Source organism: Alosa sapidissima, chromosome 21, assembly GCF_018492685.1.
Source record: "Alosa sapidissima isolate fAloSap1 chromosome 21, fAloSap1.pri, whole genome shotgun sequence".
Classification (NCBI taxonomy): domain Eukaryota; kingdom Metazoa; phylum Chordata; class Actinopteri; order Clupeiformes; family Clupeidae; genus Alosa; species Alosa sapidissima.
The window spans coordinates 30074208-30095494 of NC_055977.1; the positions used below are offsets into that span (position 1 = coordinate 30074208).

Here is a 21287-nt window from a genome sequence, read left to right on the forward strand (position 1 = left end):
AGCAAGCCATAGCCAGAAAAGTTGTGAAGATGCCATCACTTGCTACCCTTGAGCAAGGCACTTAACACCAAGGCGGGGTCCTAAAGCATTTTACAAATCTAAATCACTTTGGATAAAATGGATAAATGCATAAATAAATAAAATGTATTTATATTCTCCAACACATATACTTAACAATATTTGGTCTCATGAGACAGGGAAATTCTTTAAGGACTTCAGCAGTGGTGAGGTTTTGAATGTAGTGCTGCCGATAGGTCTTGGTTCTGTCGAGCCTCTGTAGAATTATATCAAAACTTGGCCTCGCCTTATGGTGCTCCTGCTGCAAAACCTCAATGTGCTGCAGGATGGATCTCAAGTCTTCTGTAGAATCCAAGGAAACCTACAGTGCAGAACACCCCACCCCCCGCAAAAAAAGCCAAACGGTCACCTTTGTCATCATAAAGGCTGATTTTACATGCCAGTGGAGCAGAGGGATGCAGTGTGCTGGTTTCCATACACGTGTTTAACCTGCCTCAACAAATGCTGGTGCTCCATTTCTTACCTGTTCGCAGCTCCTCTTCTGCAGGCAAACCTCCTCAGTCTCAACCCCCCGCTTTCGTCCTGAATGGCATGCCGAGTACTTCTCTTTCATTTTGGAAACTTCTTCCAAGTTCACTAGTGGTCTTCTTTCTTTCTTAAATTTGTTTCTAAGTGATTCGAGCAAGGCATCCTAAGGAAAAAAACAGAGTGGTAGATTTACTAATTATTTAAGTGGCTTAAGTATAAGTATATATACTCTTGATCCCGTGAGGGAAATTGGTCTCTCCATTTATCCCAATCCATGAATTAGTGAAACCCACTAAGCACACAGTGAGGTGAAGCACACTAATCCCGACACAGTGAGCTGCCTGCTACAACAGCGGTGCTCGGGGAGCAGTGAGGGGTTAGATGCCTTGCTCAAGGGCACTTCAGCTGCTTCCTACTGGTGGGGTTCGAACCGGCAACCCTCCGGTTACAAGGCTGAAGCGCTAACCAGTAGGCCACGGCTGCTTCAAGACAAGTTATTGGAGTTGTCATCACAAAGCCCTCATCTCAATACTATCAAACATTTGTGGACAGTACTGAAAAGGGTGTGTGTTGGTTTTTTGATTGGACAAAATGTACACTGAAAAATCATGTCCACATATGGACCTACCAATGAAAGTGTCCTTGGCATGCCCTAGTCCAGCTTCTTCAAGCCATTCACAAACTTGTGACACTGACCATAGATGCGCCATACCTGATGAAAAATATAAACATTAATTAGAAAAATATGAACACCAAAAAACAAATGGCATACTACAGTGAAATGCATTTCCTATTAAATTGCTTGCATTTCTAAGCATCTTGCATCAAATATGCTGACTTGACTGAGACACAAATGGGTATTTTTCATATAACCCCCCCCCCCCCCCCAGAATGCTTGCCTTGTGCTGTGCAAGCCGCTACCTGCCTGAACGAAAACGCCATCATGCTTAAAAAATATTCCAGCATGATAGCTACGCCTATGTTGAGGTCTCAAGTACGAATATTTGTGAAATTATCAATTAACCTTCAGATGTGTGACATTTTGGTCTAGAAAAATCATAACCAGCACACTAAACAGGACTTGACTAGTTTAACAGACACGGCCAGTGTCAGTGAATGCAGCAAGCCTGCCATCGAGTGACAATTGAATATTATTACCATCGTCATACATCAGACAAAGACTTCGTGTGCGTCTCAAGGTGGAACGTACAGGAACATTTATAGAAATTCAAACCGTATTCTTTCTGTCTGAAACTGCATTTAGCCGTTTGCATTTTGGAAACATCCAAAGGCGAAGCCCAAACCCGTTACATATACGTGATCGTGCCATTTTAAGTTTGGCTAGCTGCTAAGTTAGTTAACGTTCAGTAACATATAACACTCCACCCACATGAAATTAAAGACAGAGACAATATTCAGATAATGACATTCAATCAAAAAACGTCAAACTGACCGTTGAACATGTAAGCAGCAGCAACAAAAAACGTTGATAAAGTTTCAAGACGCAGCTATTCAGCTAGACGCCGCTACTGCTTCCAGGGCTAGTCTAGCAACTCTCCGTTGGCTTGTGAGCTCGAAAAATTAAACTTCTATCAGGCCAATCAAATCGTGTATAGAGTCGTTAGGCGGGTTTAACATAATGATTGAAGGCAGAGTTGCAACGGTTTGGTTTGAATTCCCTGCTACTTGAAAACAAAGAAGATGGATGTTGCTGTTGGCGAACAGTGTGACACGAGTTAAGCTTTTTTTAAGTTGGCAAAAGTTTGAACTAGCCCACTAGCTCCGCTGGTGGGAAAACGCATGGGACTCATAGCGCCGTCCTATTGCGTGCAGAGGGGATTTGAAAGACAACCGATTATCCCGCCCCTCGGACTGAGCACTGCGAACGGTGAGTGCCCAGACCCTACATTTTAATGTCCGTCTAGCTCGTCAGGCTACTTACAACAAAAGATCCATTTAGACACCATGGTGAATCTGTAATACAGTGCCTCAATTTTATTAACTTGAAGTAATACAACCTATTTTTATATGTATTTAAAAGCAGCCTGTCCATTAATGCTGGCACCCATTTCCAGGTGCATTTTTTCATCACATTAGGCAGAGTGTGTCTGCATGCATTTGCATGACGGTTTGCACAAAATTATGGTATATAGTAATCAAGTTTCATATTTTTTTCAGCAAAGTGAACGGCAGTGAACTGAGAAATGCGTACCATCATAGTAGTTTCCAGTGATGTAAGATCTTTCAGTCCTGCTTTGTCCCTGCTGCTGGCCACTGTGTTTTTTTGTATTTACCTTCTCTCTCTTGGTCTTTTTTTAAAGTCCCTTTTTAATTCCTGGTTTCATTAAAAATGGACCTACCCTACTCCATCAGTTTTCTGTGGATGTGGACACAGGCCAACATCAACATGGATTTCAGCAGCACAAAGGACTGGGGTGTCCTTTCTTTAACTAATGAGCTCAGATATCATCAGCCGTACATTAGAGTTATTATTTTTGTAGTACACGCTATAATAGCCTAGAACAGAACACCAGTCCTATCATAATGATTATCACAAAACTATGTCACATTAGAATGTCAGTGAATTTGCTGAGTTTCAGAAATTCTGTCCACATTCAAACAAAGGGACACACACTGAGAAGTTATAGGCGAGGCATTCCAGTATTTACTTACTGTGGTACCCTTTGATAACGTGACTGCTTTCTTCAAGTGTATAAGTAACTGAAGTGAGTGTGTCACATGTATATAACAGCCCTTGTGAAACATTAACATCAGATTCAGTCTTTGGACCACTTCAGCACCATCAGCATGAACTGGGCCTTTTTGCAGGGTCTCCTCAGTGGGGTCAACAAATACTCAACAGCGTTTGGCCGTATTTGGCTCTCTGTTGTGTTCATCTTCAGATTGATGGTGTTCCTTGTGGCTGCTGAGAAGGTATGGGGGGACGAGCAGGGGAACTTTGATTGTGACACAAGGCAGCCAGGTTGTAAGAACGTCTGTTACGATCACTTCTACCCCATTGCCTATTCACGGCTCTGGTCACTGCAGCTAATCTTTGTCACCTGCCCTTCACTGCTGGTTTTGCTGCATGTGGCATACCGTGATGACCGTGAGCGAAAGAACCAGCTGAAGAATGGTGAGGACTGCCGAAAGCTCTATGAAGACACTGGAAAAAAGCGTGGTGGACTCTGGTGGACCTATTTATTCAGCCTGTTCTTTAAGTTAGCAGTGGATGGTGTTTTCATTTTTCTGGTGTTCTACATCTATGAAGAAAATTTCTTTCCACTGGTGGTGAAATGCAAAGAAGCACCTTGCCCGCAGGCTGTAAACTGTTTCATCAGCCGTCCCACAGAAAAGCGTATCTTCACCATTTTTATGGTCATCACCAGTTGTTGTTGTATCCTACTTACATTGCTTGAGATGGTCTACCTGATGGGAAAGCGCTGTAAGGAGTTGGCAACCACTCGCTCTGGGTACAGACATCAAGGACACATTGCATCTCTAACAAATTCTCAGGCACAGAATGCCCATAACGAGTCCATGGTAAAGGACCATCAGGTAGAGGGAAGTGCCCCTGCCTATAAGGCTTGATCTCATGTGTTAGGCCTATTCTGAGCGTCTGAGTATGCTCACATGACTAATGATAATTATCACTGAAATAGAACGAAATACTGCCTGAAAGCCTTCACCCCTTTGTTTCATTCAAATGCATATCAGTATCTTAACAGATATGTTCATGTTCAAAACATATGTTCAAATCCAGTTAAATTCATAATTGTGTTGCAATTTATGTCAACTGTTTACACCATTAACAGTTATGCCAAACCAAAGCATAACAGAATTGTTATTGTATATCATTGTTTTGTATATTTCTCTCTAAATGCATTAAAACATTTGAATATTAAACATGACTATGGTGAATTGGGTGAATGTTTTGGTTTCAAACTTAACTTATATTTGATTTCACATTGTCTACTTATTTTTTCAATTATTATTTTAATAAAAACGTTTATATACAGGTGCATCTAAAAGTCCATTGCACAGACAGAGATTAAAGGCTCAGGAATCTATTGCTGGTGTTTAGCTGATGAGAGCTCTTTTCAGGTTGACATTTTTGTATAAATTCTTTATTGTAATGTTTTGAGATACTGGATTGAACAGTAGTCATCTAGATTAGAATAATCAAGATTAAAACAAAAAAAGGCTTGAAATATTTAACTTTATGTATAATGAATATAATTTATATGAAAGTTTAACTTTTTGAAATAAATTACGGGGAAAAATTGCTTTTCCATAATGTTCTAATTTTTTGCAATGCACCTGTACATGATCTTTTTTTCAGTTTCAGTTTAAAGATTAGTATTCTTTCAAAGAAGAACAAGGAACACTACAAATTCATCACTTTGGCATGGAAAAATCTAATGACATCATAGTAGGAGGAGCCTGTGTGCACAGTATCTGCACACGGTGATGATACAACTCAAATATAGTTTACTGAATAAAATCATATCATGCCATAAAGGTGTGGCAGGAGTTCTTGAAACAAGACAAATGTTTTTTTCAAAGTTGGAACCGGTGTCATATCCTGGTTCTGTGATAAGCAGATCATGAATGGCCAATTGATAACCCAGGCCCCATTAAGTATCTTATACCTTTGGTAAGTCTGATATGACTGAATGCTATGCCTACTTGCATGGCTCCACATTCAACTCACATGGCAAACAAGGGCTTGGCTTTTGCTGATTATTATTAATGTGCATTGATAGTCATTAGAAATGATATAGGATCAAATAAGGTTTGCAAGACAGCAACAAACGTGTGTAAGTATTTGTGCGTACCTGTGCAAAAGCATTTCCCCTCAACATGAAAGATTTATGTTGAAAAATCCCTCCAGTCATGGGCAGTCATGATGAATCAACAAGTGACCTTAACTATTGTGAACAGAGGTATTGTGAGCTGTGAAGGCTTTCAAAGCCTGGAGGTAGGTTTGAGTGATTGTACAAGATATGGTGGTGGAGATATGGACGTGGTCACGTTGATAATATCATGCCAGTAGTGCAAACACCAGACTGCAATGATTCAGGATTGAACAGGAAATAAATTATTTGAGAGTTTGTCATAAACACTCAAGCAGGATGGTTCTCTTTAGTCTGTAAAAGGCAATAGAAAACATTTCAAGACTTTGGTGTTATTTTTTAGAAATAATAATAATAATAATAATAATAATAATAATGCATTTTGTGCATAAATACCTTTCATGACACCCAAGGTCACCACACAAATGCAGATAATCAAAACAGTCATAAGTTATCAAGTCACAGTGAATATGCTAGCCGAAAGAGATGGGTTTTTGGTACTTTTAGTCCACAATGGATTCATAATGCCTGATGTGATGGGGCAATGTGACAGAACTCTCTCTTGGTGTTGAGGTTCATGTTTTATATGCTGAGTAGACCCGCTGAGTGGGCAGGGGTGTAGTTGTGGAAGCATAGCATTTTTAGAAGATTTATTTGCATCCATCTGAGAGTAAATCAAGTCTCGCACTTAGCACTGAGCTTACAAGTCAAGCTGTAAAGTGTTAAAGCAACACTGCAACAATTTGCCACTTTGTGGGGTATGTGTTTATCAGGCAGCTATATAATTTTGCATCTTCTAATTCATTTTGATGGTACGGTTATGTGAAGGACAGGTAATAGTCATTCCTACCAGCCATCCATGATATGCATGATGAAGAAAGCATCACAGCATTACTGGCTATATTGCAAAGGACATCGATGCAAGCTTCTAGCTGTGTCAATAAGGCTCTGAATGGTGTTTGCAAGGTATTGCTAGTTTTCCCCCAAAACTTTCTGCTGCTTCACCTCCTCAAGCATGCTCCAGTACAGAGCCACATATATCATCAGGGGTCGTGGGTGTCTAAACCCATGTTATTTGTGCTGTTGACACCTTGCACCTTGCAACTAAATCATCAGGGGTCGTGGGTGTCTAAACCCATGTTATTTGTGCTGCTGGCACCTTGCACCTTGCAACTAGCAGTTATCTTACTATAGCATGAAAAATAAATAGGAAGTATGTGCCACATCTTCAAACACCTCTGAAAGGTGTCAAACAAGCTTCCCTTTGCAACTACATCCCTTGACACAAATGTTAGGAACAAAAAATGAAGAGTTCAGATGCAAAACCCTCTAAATCCGTCTGACCACTTTTCTTTTAAATTAGCAATTAAATTCAGTCTTCTATAGGTTTTTGCCTATAAATCGATATTTCAGACCAGGAAAGGAGTGGTATTTAGTGGGTTTAGAAGTTAAATTATTTGATTAGCGTATACTATGTGTGGAGAGCATCCCCTCACCATCTTTATCTCATTTTTGACATAGGTGGCATTTAGAGGCTTTTGCATCTGAACCCTTCAAATATTCTGATACATAGTCTATGAAACATTTATAGAATAATGTAAATAATAGTAAATGGATGATACAGTGCATACAAAAAGATATATCAAGAGATTAAACTCTTCCACAGTAACAGTAGAATGACTTTCAGACACCTTTTTTTAGAATGCCTTATGTTTTATAAAAATGTCTTACTGAAGTACTAAAACACCCACACCTGTACTGTACTACTTAAACTCCTGAAGCATACGTAGGAGTTGTTATCAAAGTGTAATCAGACAACCACACCCTGACCAGTGAGTGTATGCCCTCAGTTAATCAAGGAGCCACAAAACTGCTTTCTGATCAGAGAAGGCATACAGTGGACAACACCGCAAAGAATCCCTAACTGAGACTGGTTGAGAAGACTTTTGCAATCACAGAGCTCAATGTATTGTAAGTAGGATGATCAGATGATGATTTGTCTGTACTAACTTCACAAATTCCTAAGTTAAGGATTCATATTGTATAGCAGATATCAATGCTGAAAGTCAGTGATAAACTGAAAGTCATTGATCAATTTGAGTAAAATGGAAATATGAACATTTACAATTTCAGTACACTTAATGTGTCTGCACAATCTGATATTTAATGATTATCACTTAAACATTTAGTGCTTGGCAAACTTACATCTGAATGTTGTGTCATCAAAAATCTGTTTATGTGGAAGCTTAAATATAATAATAATTTTTCAGAATGAATTAGAAATTGTATTGTAAAAATCATGATTCATATTGGACTTGAATATGTTATTCCTTTTCTCCCTATTTTCCCCATATAGAACAACATTTGAACTGCTGCACTTCTGATAGGCTACTCATTTGAATTAACACTCATTTAACCTACCCTCAAATATACTATCACTATGGATTGGAAGGGTCTGGAAGGTCTCCTTAGTGGAGTGAATAAGTACTCTACAGCCTTTGGCCGAATCTGGCTGGCGCTGGTGTTTGTTTTTCGTGTCATGATCTTTGTGGTGGCAGCTGAGCGTGTGTGGAGCGATGATCAAAAGGATTTTGACTGCAACACACTGATGCCAGGGTGTGCCAACGTCTGCTATAACTACACTTTCCCCATCTCACACATCCGCCTGTGGGCTCTACAACTCATATTTGTCACCTGTCCTTCTTTCATGGTGGTGATGCATGTGTGGTACCGTGAGGATCGTGAGCGCAAATATCGTGCCAAACATGGCGATGCTGTGCGTCTTTATGATAACCCAGGACAGAAGCATGGCGGTCTGTGGTGGACTTACCTTCTTAGCTTGTTCTTCAAGACGAGCATTGAGGTGCTTTTCCTTTATCTACTGCATTACATTTACAAAAACTTCGATATGCCCCGCAAGGTGACCTGTGATATGTGGCCGTGCCAACACCAAGTAGACTGCTACATTGCCCGCCCTACCGAGAAGCGGATCTTCACATACTTTATGGTCGGTGCCTCAGCAGTCTGCATTGTGCTCAACATTTGTGAGGTTCTCTATCTTATTAGCATGCGTGTGTTGCGCCACAGTCACAGAAGGAGTATGGCCACCACAAGGAGGACCTGTAGAGAGCCTTACTGCACTGACTGTAGCCTGCCCATGTCCACCTACAAGTCAGTCAATCCGCCCAAGGAATTAAAACCAGAATGACAGTGTCTCACAAACACCTGATTGCCATACTCTTTCAACACCGCCATGAAAAGAGAACTTAATCAACCAAGTCTATTGTGTGCTTTTTGTCATTAATCTTTAATTCTGCTTTTTTACAATAAATTTTAGTCACAGTAATGTCATATTCATTTCTCATTAATCCTACAATGAATCCTTGATTGAGATGATTAATTGTGTTAGTTCCCATCTTACCGGTATTGCATTATATTATATGTGTTTTAATATTATATAAATATTATATTATACTATTTGTTCAGCTTCTCTTGAAATGACAAAGTGCTGACAATTCACCCTTATTGAACAGGCAGTGTGCTGCACAAGTGGGCTGAATTTGCCCAAAAACTGGATGTTGGATTGGGATCACAGACTCTTACGGCTATTATGAGACATGACAACTGAACTCAAGAGAGGGAGGAAGTTCCAGCCCCATTCTTTTCAATGGAGCTAGCTAATTCAGCCAGAAATATACTCAGTGGGCTGATCTTTAAAAATGGTATCCAACGTGCCCACTTTTAGCCACATTTTCACAAACAAGCCAATAAGGTCCCACATTACTGATCATGGCCCCAAACTATGTTGTCCATGGATTGGCTGATCAGCCACCAATCCACATAGACAACGTACAGTATAATGTGGTACCTACTGTGATTAGCTTATTTGTGAAAATGTGATTGGAAATGATGTGTTCATAATGACCGTAAACTCAGAAGACCCAACTTGAAAAAATCTGACTTAAAAAAAATGTGTTCATGAATTAACAACCTGCATTTTTGTGCTGTTTTTAGGCCTACAGGGAATGCATATGTTTGTCTACTTACCATGGTTGGGCAAGAACGAGAATGTCTTGTTGCAACAAAGATAGATAGATACTTTATTGATCCCTAGGGGAAATTCAAGGTCACAGTATCATACAGACAACATAAACACACACATTCACTAACAGCATAAAAAGTAATTAAAAGTATATAGGCTAATATAAAAAACACAACTAAGCAATAAGGACTGTAGAAGATAAAGAATAAATATACTAAAATACAAATTATACTAAATAAAACTTAATCTAAATCAATTCTAACAGTATCCACATAGTGGGTGATTAATCAATCAGGTGCGCTTGCAATGACTGAAGCAGGGACTGAGCCTGTGGTCCTCTGGCTGCCATGATTGGAGAGCATGATTGTGACATCAAGTGTGGTAACTTGTGGTAACACAAAAGTTTCATACATTTTTTTTCCATAGACCATAAAATAGATTTTTTCCCTGAGTCAGATGTTGAGGTGTCAAAATCTCTGACGTGTCATGAATGCAGCAGCAACAGGGATGCCATTTATGGGGGATGCTAACTGACTGACCCTCCAATCCAAACCCCCTGGTTAAATCATTGTTGTGTCATGGGGCAGAGAAATTTCCCATAGAGGCTAGCTAGATCATAGCCTAGGCCAACCCTTTGTCATTCAATTAACCTACAACTCCCCACAGTTCTTTAATTTACTCATGCCATTAGACCTATTTCTTCTATGACAATCTGATAACTAAACACTATTATCAACTGTTTAACACTTCCTTTTCATTTTCCAGTTATTCCACCGCGCTTCTGTAATTAACTAACTGGTGCGTCAACGGGAGAGGACTAAGGAGTTTTACCGGACACAGATGTAAAAACTTCAGATGTAAAAAAAACTGTAAAAACAACACCGATGTAAAAACTTCAGATTTTATTTTAAAGTGCCAACATCAGGGACTAACGTTTTTACGTTCTGCCACGTCTTCGTCAGAGTCACGAAAAATAAAAATCTGCCTGCCTCTATGGGAATTTAACATAAGCAGTGGCGGACCGTCAGGGCCTTCAAGGCCTTCTCTGAAGGCCTAACTATTTTCAAACGAATGAAAAATAATAGTGTCTTTAATAACATTTTACTTGACCATTTATTATTCGCTTCTTCTCCTTCCCGATCGTTCTTGACTAGGCTAAACCAAAGATCCTTGATTACTAGCTTTAACCCTCTCTGGCTAAACATATCCTACCGCTGTCCGCTATATTTGATTGACAGATTGTGTGAACAAATAGTGAGGGCGTGCGATACATTTTTCTCCAATCGCGTGTCTTCCCTTGTTAAGGCCCGCATCAGGCCTTCACAAGGAATCACTGCGTTTTCGGTACCTAAGCAACCATAGAGCATCACAGTCCCGCCCACAGGAGTTTCCGGAAGTAAGAATTCAATGCAATTTCTCCATTGACAATTCGGGTATAAGCCATAAAAACTTAACTGCACATGGTAGACTCAAAACCAGCTACGGCTGTACTAAGCGATTATGTATGCTCATATAGACGCCAAAAGTTCACGGGGCACTAACATCGTTTTGAGATAAATGTATTTTATTCGCGATGTCTTGGATAAGTACTTCATTACCCACAATCCTGAACAATCCCACAATCCCACAGTGATGCCTCTGATTGGTGGAAAGGCCGTTAAGGTCATAGGGAGGGAAAGTAATCTCATCGCCATCTAGTGGTTGCGTTCCTAGAGTTTAGCGGAGTGGATGGGATTTAAAAAAAAAATTTTTTTATATATCTCGGTGCACATTGGGATCTTAATTTAATGTTAGGCACTGGGGTCACCTCTATTGCTTCAAGTGGTCATACCTTATTTTTAGGATCAGTTGAATTGTTTTGAGTTTTTGTCGTAACACGGTGATAAGGAATTACAGCTGCATGTGACGTCACATGTTTGGGCGCTTAATCTCTAACTGATCAATACGGCAATTTGCTTAACTGGCTTAACATATTTTTGTAATAACGGAACGTGATGTAAACCGCGTGGTGATAACCTTTTGTCTGGATAACTAGTGTTGTGCTTCTACTCACATAAAGAGCTGGCTGTAAGTGTTAAGTGTCAATGCTAACCAGGCTAATAAACAAACCATGCTACCGTGAGTAACGTCGAAGGGTAAAGTCACGTGACTTCTTTTGTAGTTCGTTTATGAAACAAAAGGAGCAATTTCGATTTTCTTAAATAAGGCAAAATAGGGTCTGACATTTTCACAGTTAGAAGATTATTACTGTATAGACACTGAAACATATTTTTGGTAACACCGCTGATTTGGCTTCACAATATTTTTTTTTAAATAGGTCTATGGGACTTGAACATTGGAGCTGCTCTTCGATAGGAACGCAACAACTTGGGGCGCTGGTTTTCACTTTCCCTCCCTATTCACCTTATTCCGCGCGCAAACATGGGGGCGCTAGCTTTGCCCACATTGTCTCCGAACTTCCGATTGAGCAGTACATCCATTGTGATACATTGAGATAGCAGAGCTCTATCGAGATGACTGGCATCATATATTATGGGTCATCCTAAAGTTAGGAACGTTTATTTAGGATTTTGGTGACTTAAGACATTTCTGTTATACAGCTTTCCTATCTGAAGTTATAGGAAAAAACTGACTTTGGAGCGGCTGTTCTGTAAGTTAGCCTCTCTATCCTCTTCTGCCATGTTATCCCAATAAAGCTAACTAGACGTAGCTAGCCGGCCGGAAGTTTAAAGACAACGTGGAATTTAAAAAAATGGGCGGGGCTGAATAAGGTGAATAGTTTGAAACTTTATCAGCGAAAATTATTGACAAAGATGGCGGAGTGTTTTACTGCCTATGGCGAAAATCTTAATGTGAATAAAAACTTTCTAGACGAACATTGGTACTTGTATCAACAAGGATTGTGGTTTATATATCACACGAACTTAGTCAGGGCCAATACACCATCAAATAGAACACTGCAAATGCTAGTTTGAACACTTAACTTTTCAGGTAGCCGATAGGCTAATCATTAGCCTTTCAGACATTAGAATGTCATTATAATGCTGCTAACATTAGTCTACATGCTGCAATACAGGTATGAAATATATTATGTTTTAGTGACCTTGTTGTTTCTATGAACATGAATTGTTGTTTATATGAAACATCTACTTAGTCGAGGCATAAAAAGCCCTGTATATCCCCATTAAGAACTTAAACCTTTGAACTAGCTAGCTAGCTGATAGCAAAGCTGGATGCTACCACTGGGTAGACACTGCAGTAAAATGGTTAGCAAACCGTCCATGCCCCCGTGAATATTTCAGTTTCAAGGACGAAATCAAGAGTGTCCAAAGGGGTGAAAACCAGTTTAAATCGGGTCACATTATTGACTGTTGTGTGTCGAGGGTCAGCTTGTGGGTTTTGTATGGGCCAGCATGAGGGACAAGACCTATCAAACCTACAAACCTACCTGTATGAAGTTGTGTGGTGAGTTTTGCAGGGAGGTTGGTAATGCTAGTTAACATTAGCTAGGCTACTGTACAGTAGCCTTCATACTGTACGAGCCATATCATCAATCATTAACCTAGAAATATTTCTTCGTACATTTAAAGAACATTTTGTGTAATAATTCACAGCAAGTTAATAAACTGAATATGGTGGTCCAGACCATGCACATGTCCTTTATCAGGATGGCAGTCAGATATGAAGCACTGCACAATGTTGCTAACGTTAACCGCTTTCACACACACGATATAAAATACACAATGGTAAATATAACATTCAATATCAAAACACTATTATTTACACGATTACTCCTGAAATAACTGCTATTAAAATCATAATAAAAATCATTGTTTGGATGAAAGGATTCGCGTGCTGTCGCTGGTTGGAAATGATTTCGCGCTGGTTCGTGCTGCTTATAGACCCTTTCAACAATAAAAACAAAAACAATGCTTGAACATTCTATTTGGGCCCCAATCTACTTCCTCTGCATTAAGATAACATATGGAATGTTAAAAAGGAAGTCTTGTGGGGCCAACTATGATGCTGATAATGGAACACTCTTGAAAGGGTCCATATATATTTCAGTGAGGCGCGGTGGTTTATGGGATCAGTAGTTACTTCGCTCGGAAATGAAAATATGTACACAGTCTTGTACCTTTTACTTTTTTTGGACTTTCTCTTCGTTTTTTCACTCGAAATGATATGTTGTATGCTTATGAGTTACGCCGTAGCTGATTAGCCTAAGACATGCTCTAAAACTGTTTAGATACGGATTTTTCCAAAACGTCAATGGGAGAAATGAATGGTAAATGTACTTCCGGAAACTAAGCTCTCTCGGAGGAGGGGCGGGACTGTGATGCTCTATTAGAAATCATATGTTTGGATTCGGGTTGATTGATGGCTACATCTGACTGATTAGCCAATCAAATCGACCTATTATGGCGAGGAAGGCAGGCAGAGACGGTTGATAAATAGAATCTTTGAGGCAGGTCTGACCATAGACTGTATATATATAGAACTGGACAGTGTGCCGTCTGTTAAGAGTGATGCGAGCGCTAGTCCAGAGCCCCCTGGTGGCTGGTTGCAGTACAATGTGTAACTCCGCCCATCCCCATGTATTTCAATGGCCAAGTAGCCAACTTTCCGTGTCGCTTTTCTCACCTAAAACTATTTTTGTATCTACAACTTTTTATTCGAAAAAATAGTTTTCAAGATGCTTCAATACACACAATTTTTCTTTTCTCGCTGAAATTTTTTTTTTTTAATGTTATATTAACAAATCTAAAAAGGGCGTGTTTACACCTATGATTGACAGCTGGCTGCAGACACTACCGCGTTTGTAAGAGACATCGTTGTTAGTTGTGACAGATTCTTTGTGAAAAAAGATATGTTCTGTTCTTTCGTAGATGCTAAGTATATTAGCTCATAGCATGCTACATCATGCTAGCATTAGCCAGTTGATAGGTAAAGTAAAAGGGCTCTGCTATATTGATCCGAAGTGACGTTAGCCATAGTCACCATCATTTACAGTCCTACTTGTTTCAAATGGTTTAACGTAACCAGTGATTGCCGCCATCATCGTTGCAACTTCATTTGAATACACTTAAGTCACTGGAGAAGGCGATATTAAGTTTCATTAACGTTAACTGTTGCTTAGTTTTGCGAATGGCAATAAACGCCACCTAGCCTGCTAGGTCGACAACCTCGGTATGGGCATTTATGAATCAGCCCGACAAATAACGTTACTTGTGTTTTAGTGAACACATTATTGGACCATAGCTTAACGCGAGGAGGAATTCAAAGTTACAAATGCTTAGTATGCTCAGAACAGCGGTATCTGAAAATGCGTTAAGGTATCGTTGTTACCTGCGATTGCACTGCTGGAGAAGCATTTTGCATTGGTATGATTTGATCAGGTCTTGCCAGTGATGTGTAATCCTCCCGTAGACGTACATCATTTCAAAATAATACGTCTAAATTGAAAACTGTGACAACTCATTGATAGGCTCTCTCAATATGTCTGTAATCGTATGCCTCTACCACAGAAGGCTTGCTAGTCAGAGAGAGTGCTCCATTATAAATCAAAAATGTAATATTGCAGCCTTCATGTCAGCTGTAAAAATATGAGAACATGGACCTACTACATCAAGATACTCTGTAAACATTTTACACATAATCAGGAAGCTACTTTGCTGTTCAGTGTGTGGTGTGTTTAAAGTGGTACTACGTTTAAAGAAACATTTTTATTCTTTGTTTCAAGTGCATAAGAAAATACCACATTATGATGATGGTTATGGTTACCCTTAACAAATACAAAACAGTATAATACTTAAAACAGGGATCAATCAATAGCCTAATGAAATAAACAATGAAAATGAGGGGGAAAGCAATAATAAATAATAATGCCCATTCAATCAATAATATAATAACAATAACATGGTAAGACTACATTAAGGAGAATATCAATAATAAACAAATGTCAAATTAATCAACAGCCTATAATGAAAATAAAACAGTACTACTGCATACAAACCATAATGTATAAGTGCTTAAAAGACCAAAAACTATCACAAGAACGAAGAGCACTGGGCAACTCATTCCACCAACATGGAACCACTGAGGAAGAGTGTCTTGAATTTGACCTAGCGTTTAAGACTGGTCGACACAACAGACGCTCATCAGAAGACCGCAGTGGGCAGTTGGGGATGTATATCTTGATCATTGGATCTGCTCCTTGTTATTTTAATTCAGTCAGTGTCCTATAGGCCAAAGTGAGAGATTTAAATGTAATTCTGGCTACTGTAGGGAGCCAATGGAGAGTAACTAGGAGAGGAGTTACGATGTGTCCTCTTTGGCTGATTGAAGACCAGTCATGTTGCAACATTCTGAATGATATATCCCACAAAAGAAATTAAAAAAAAACATTCAATATTGATTTAGTATCAACCAATAATTATTCTGATATTAATATTCTTGTAACATCTACATATTTGTGTAGACTACAGTTAAATACTAAGCAATGGCCTCTGACTTAAATACCTTAATATGGTATAGTCTACGTGATACACAGGTATACCACTGGTTAAATGGCGCATTGCAATTTACAATTTGTGTGAGTTCAGGGGCATACAGAAAGTTGAAGTTTGGGTGACATCAATAAAGAAAATAGAAACAAAGGGATGTGTACAGCCTCAAGTATGAATGATGTCACATTAACAGGAGGTTCAGAGCAGCGGCAGACCTTTCTTGGTGCCACGCAAGTTATTGAAAGTCATGTGTTTTCAGAACGTAATGGTGCTGTGCCATGTCCCATGTATAAGGGGCTTCAGGTTGATCCAGTGACGGTGGGTGATGTCAGGGAGATGGATGTCAGGGGACTTGGAGAAAGGAGGAGGACATGCCACCTCAGACCACCCCAGCCAAACCACTTCACGTAGGCATTCCCTTGCTTGCAGACTAATGTAGACCATGGAGACCACCTTGCCGCCACCTCCAGTACATTCAGCCATCTTACCTGCAAAAAGGAAAGTTACAATAAAGTTAGTCAGACAATTTTACAACATTACAAAGCATCTAATCAGGCACTCAACACCACTAGTAATACCAATTAATTAAATATATGTGTGCAATAAACTTCACAGCCTACCTAATGTTAACTACACATTTAACTATGCGGTGGGAATGTTATTAACTTGCGTCAGCTTGAAAAATAACGTTATCAGTATGACCATAGACTGTATATATAGAACTGGACAGTGTGCCGTCTGTTAAGAGTGATGCGAGCGTTAGTCCAGAGCCCCCTGGTGGCTGGCTGCAGTACAATGTGTAACTCCGCCCATCCCCATGTTTTTCAATGGCCAAGTAGCCAACTTTCCGTGTCACTTTTCTCATCTAAAACTATTTTTGTATCAACAACTTTTTATTCGAAAAAATAGTTTTCAAGATGCTTCAATACACACAATTTTTCTTTTCTCGCTGAAATTATTTTTTTTAATGTTATATTAACAAATCTAAAAGGGCGTGTTTACACCTATGATTGACAGCTGGCTGGCTGCAGACACTACCGCGTCATCGCTCACTTATTTTAACAACACCTGATTTCGACACATAATCTAGCCTAAATAAGTGTTGCTGTTATTATCATTAGGCTATATCTTATCACAGTCTGACTAAATACATATTGATAGCCATACATTGTGTAGTTGCTGGTAAGAGACATCGTTGTTAGTTGTGACAGATTCTTTGTGAAAAAAGATATGTTCTGTTCTTTCGTAGATGCTAAGTATATTAGCTCATAGCATGCTACATCATGCTAACATTAGCCAGTTGATAGGTAAAGTAAAAGGGCTCTGCTTTATTGATCCGAAGTGACGTTAGCCATAGTCACCATCATTTACAGTCCTACTTGTTTCAAATGGTTTAACGTAGCCAGTGATTGCCGCCATCATCGTTGCAACTTCATTTGAATATACTTTGTCACTGGAGAAGGCGATGTAAAGTTTCATTAACGTTAACTCTTGCTTAGTTTTGCGAATGGCAAAAAACGCCACCTAGCCTGCTAGGTCGACAACCTCGGTATGCCCATTTATGAATCAGCCCGACAAATAACGTTACTTGTGTTTTAGTGAACACATTATTGGACCATAGCTTAACGTGAGGAGGGATTCAAAGTTACAAATCGCCAATTTGCTTAGTATGCTCAGAACAGCGGTATCTGAAAATGCGTTAAGGTATCGTTGTTACCTGCGATTGCACTGCTGGAGAAGCATTTTGCATTAGTATGATTTGATCAGGTCTTGCCAGTGATGTGTAAATCCTCCCGTAGACGTACATCATTTCAAAATAATACGTCTAAATTGAAAACTGTGACAACTCATTGATAGGCTCTCTCAATATGTCTGTAATCGTATGCCTCTACCACAGGCTTGCTAGTCTTTCACCAGAGAGGGTGCTCCATTATAAATCAAAAATGTAATACTGCAGCCTTCGTGTCAGCTGTAAAATTTTTACACATAATCAGGAAGCTACTCTGTGTGTGATGTGTTTAAAGTGGTACTACGTTTAAAGAAACATTTTTATTCTTTGTTTCAAGTGCATAAGAAAATACCACATTATGATGATGATGATGATGGTTATGGTTACCCTTAACAAATACAAAACAATATAATACTTAAAACAGGGATCAATCAATAGCCTAATGAAATAAACAATGAGGGGGGAAAGCAATAATAAATAATAATGCCCATTCAATCAATAATATAATAACAATAACATGGTAAGACTACATTAAGGAGAATATCAATAATAAACAATGTTAAATTAATCAACAGCCTATAATGAAAATAAAACAGTACTACTGCATACAAACCATAATGTAAGTGCTTAAAAGACCAAAAACTATCACAAGAACGAAGAGCACTGGGCAACTCATTCCACCAACATGGAACCACTGAGGAAAATTGAATTTGAATAGGTCTTGAATTTGACCTAGCGTTTAAGACTGGTCGACACAACAGAAGCTCATCAGAAGACCACAGTGGGCGGTTGGGGATGTATATCTTGATCATTGAATTAAAATAACAAGGAGCAGATCCAGTCAGTGTCCTATAGGCCAAAGTGAGAGATTTAAATTGAATTCTGTCTACTGTAGGGAGCCAATGGAGAGTAACTAGGAGAGGAGTTACGATGTGTCCTCTTTGGCTGATTGAAGACCAGTCATGTTGCAGCATTCTGAATGATAGATCACACAAAAGAAATAAAAAAAAACATTCAATATTGATTTAGTATCAACCAATAATTATTCTGATATTAATATTCTTGTAACATCTACATCTTTGTGTAGGCTACAGTTAAATACTAAGCAATGGCCTCTGACTTAAATACCAAGGCAGTTAAATGACCGTGGTATAGTCTACGTGATACACAGGACTACACAGTAAACCCATTTAAAATAGGCAAGGACATGTATTTAATAACATTTGGGGTAGCTTACAGTATACCCACCACTACAACTAACTAACTCGACTACACCACTAGTTAAATGGCGCATTGCAATTTACAATTTGTGCGAGTTCAGGGGCATACAGAAAGTTGAAGTTTGGGTGACCTCAATAAAGAAAATAGAAACAAAGGGATGTGTACAGCCTCAAGTATAAATGATGTCACATCAACAGAAGGTTCAGAGCAGAGGCAGACCTTTCTTGGTGCCATGCAAGTTATTGAAAGTCATGTGTTTTCAGAACGTAGTGGTGCTGTGCCATGTCCCATGTATAAGTGGCTTCAGGTTGATCCAGTGACGGTGGGTGATGATGTCAGGGAGATGGATGTCAGGGTACTTGGAGAAAGGGGGAGGACATGCCACCTCAGACCACCCCAGCCAAACATCTTCACGTAGGCATTCCCTTGCTTGCAGACTAATGTAGACCATGGAGACCACCTTGCTGCCACCTCCAGTACATTCAGCCATCACCCATATCTTACCTGCAAAAAGGAAAGTTACAATAAAGTTAGTCAGACAATTGTACAACATTACAAAGCATCTAATCAGGCACTCAACACCACTAGTAATACCAATTAATTAAATATATGTGTGCAATAAACTTCACAGCCTACCTATAATGTTAACTACACATTTAAATATGCGGTGTGAATGTTATTAACTTCCGTCAGCTTGAAAAATAACGTTATCAGTATGACTGATCATGGACGTTAGATGACAAACTACGGTCTTTCTCAAATGTTCACCGATATCCCTGGGAAGTGACTGGTTGTTGGCGTAGCAGCTAGTGTTTAATGCAGGCGTTTCATTTATCGATCATTCACTTATGCGGTCTACAACTATTGACCTACCGATCTATTTTTTACAGTCTATGCTACCGACCTACCATCACAGAAGTAGCTCTAACAGAGGTGTCTGTCGTTAACGTTAGAAAAAATGCAAAGCTGGCAAACTGGCTAGTAGTTACATTAACATGAGGTTGATGAGGTCCATGCTTCACATTACGTTAACTTGCGTTGCTTTATCACATCATTGCGTTGCTTTATCACATCATATACTGTACTGACTGTCTAGTGTTATTAATCCCCATGTACAGTCAATGGTTACTCCATGTTGAGATGGCATACATGATATTTGAAAACAGCAACAACTAATAAAACCAAGTAGAACCTATATCATGCATCGACTGTTAAGGGAGCTGTGTGCTAATCTTCACTTCAACGACTAACTTAGCCTCCCGGTAACGTTAATGTAGCTGCTAACGTTAGCATGTAAATCGCTGTCCGTATTTCTGTTGTTAGCTCATTAATATTCACCATACTAAATTGTCACAGTCTATAATCAACATAATAAGCTCTTTTAGACGTATTTAAGAACACCAATAGACAAAAAAACTTTTCAGTTGATACGCAACACTTACCAGATAAGAACAAACCGATTGTTGTTTGTACTGTTTAGCTAACTCAGTCACAGCCGTAAAATTCATCCAGCCAGCTAGCCTTCGGCGCCGAGTCGACCTGCGTTGTGGAAAGGAGAAGGGGGCGGGTTTCACTTGACAAGGGGCGTGTTTAACTCGCTGAGTGGCAACTGAGTGGGCGTGCCTGACCGCGACTCCTCTTCACTGCGCATGCTTCAACCTTTGCTGCGCAGCCGCACTTCAAATTGGCTCCAAATTTTCCAAGATGGCGTCGCCTCGGCGGCTTCAATTCCATAGAACACTGTAGAATGCAGCCACACTGTCCAGTTCTATATATACAGTCTATGAGTATGACTGATCATGGACGTTAGATGACAAACTAAGGTCTTTCTCAAATGTTCACCGATATCCCTGGGAAGTGACTGGTTCTTGGCGTAGTGTTTAATGCAGGCGTTTCATTTATCGATCATTCACTTATGCGGTCTACAACTACCGACCTATTTTTTACAGTCTATGCTACCGACCTACCATCACAGAAGTAGCTCTAACAGAGGTGTCTGTCGTTAACGTTAGAAAAAATGCAACGCTGGCAAACTGGCTAGTTCTAGTAGTTACATTAACATGACGGGTTGATGAGGTCCATGCTTCACATTACGTTAACGTTAACTTGCGTTGCTTTATCACATCATATACTGTACTGACTGTCTAGTGTTATTAATCCCCATGTACAGTCAATGGTTATTCCATGTTGAGATGGCATACATTCAGATTGAGATATTTGAAAACAGCAACAACTAATAAAACCAAGTATATCATGCATCGACTGTTACGGGAGCTGTGTGCTAATCTTCACTTCAACGACTAACTTAGCCTCCCGTTGACGGTAACGTTAATGTAGCTGCTAACGTTAGCATGTAATTCGCTGTCCGTGTTTCTGTTGTTAGC

At 39.5% G+C, this 21287-nt stretch overlaps 2 protein-coding genes across 2 annotated transcripts; both read left to right on the top strand.

Moving 5' to 3' along the window:
• The first annotated feature begins 3354 nt into the window (after window positions 1–3354).
• LOC121696200 (gap junction beta-4 protein-like) lies at window positions 3355–4137 on the top strand. The gene has a single exon (XM_042077545.1). It carries the CDS (start codon window positions 3355–3357, stop codon window positions 4135–4137), a length of 783 nt encoding a protein of 260 aa, XP_041933479.1.
• A 3198-nt stretch (window positions 4138–7335) lies between these two features.
• On the top strand, window positions 7336–10699 carry LOC121695703 (gap junction beta-3 protein-like). The gene is made up of 3 exons (XM_042076770.1): window positions 7336–7373; window positions 7759–8482; window positions 10683–10699. The coding sequence occupies exons 2-3, from the start codon at window positions 7843–7845 to the stop codon at window positions 10697–10699; spliced, it is 657 nt and encodes a 218-aa protein (XP_041932704.1). The 5' UTR covers window positions 7336–7373; window positions 7759–7842.
• Window positions 10700–21287: the final 10588 nt, after the last annotated feature.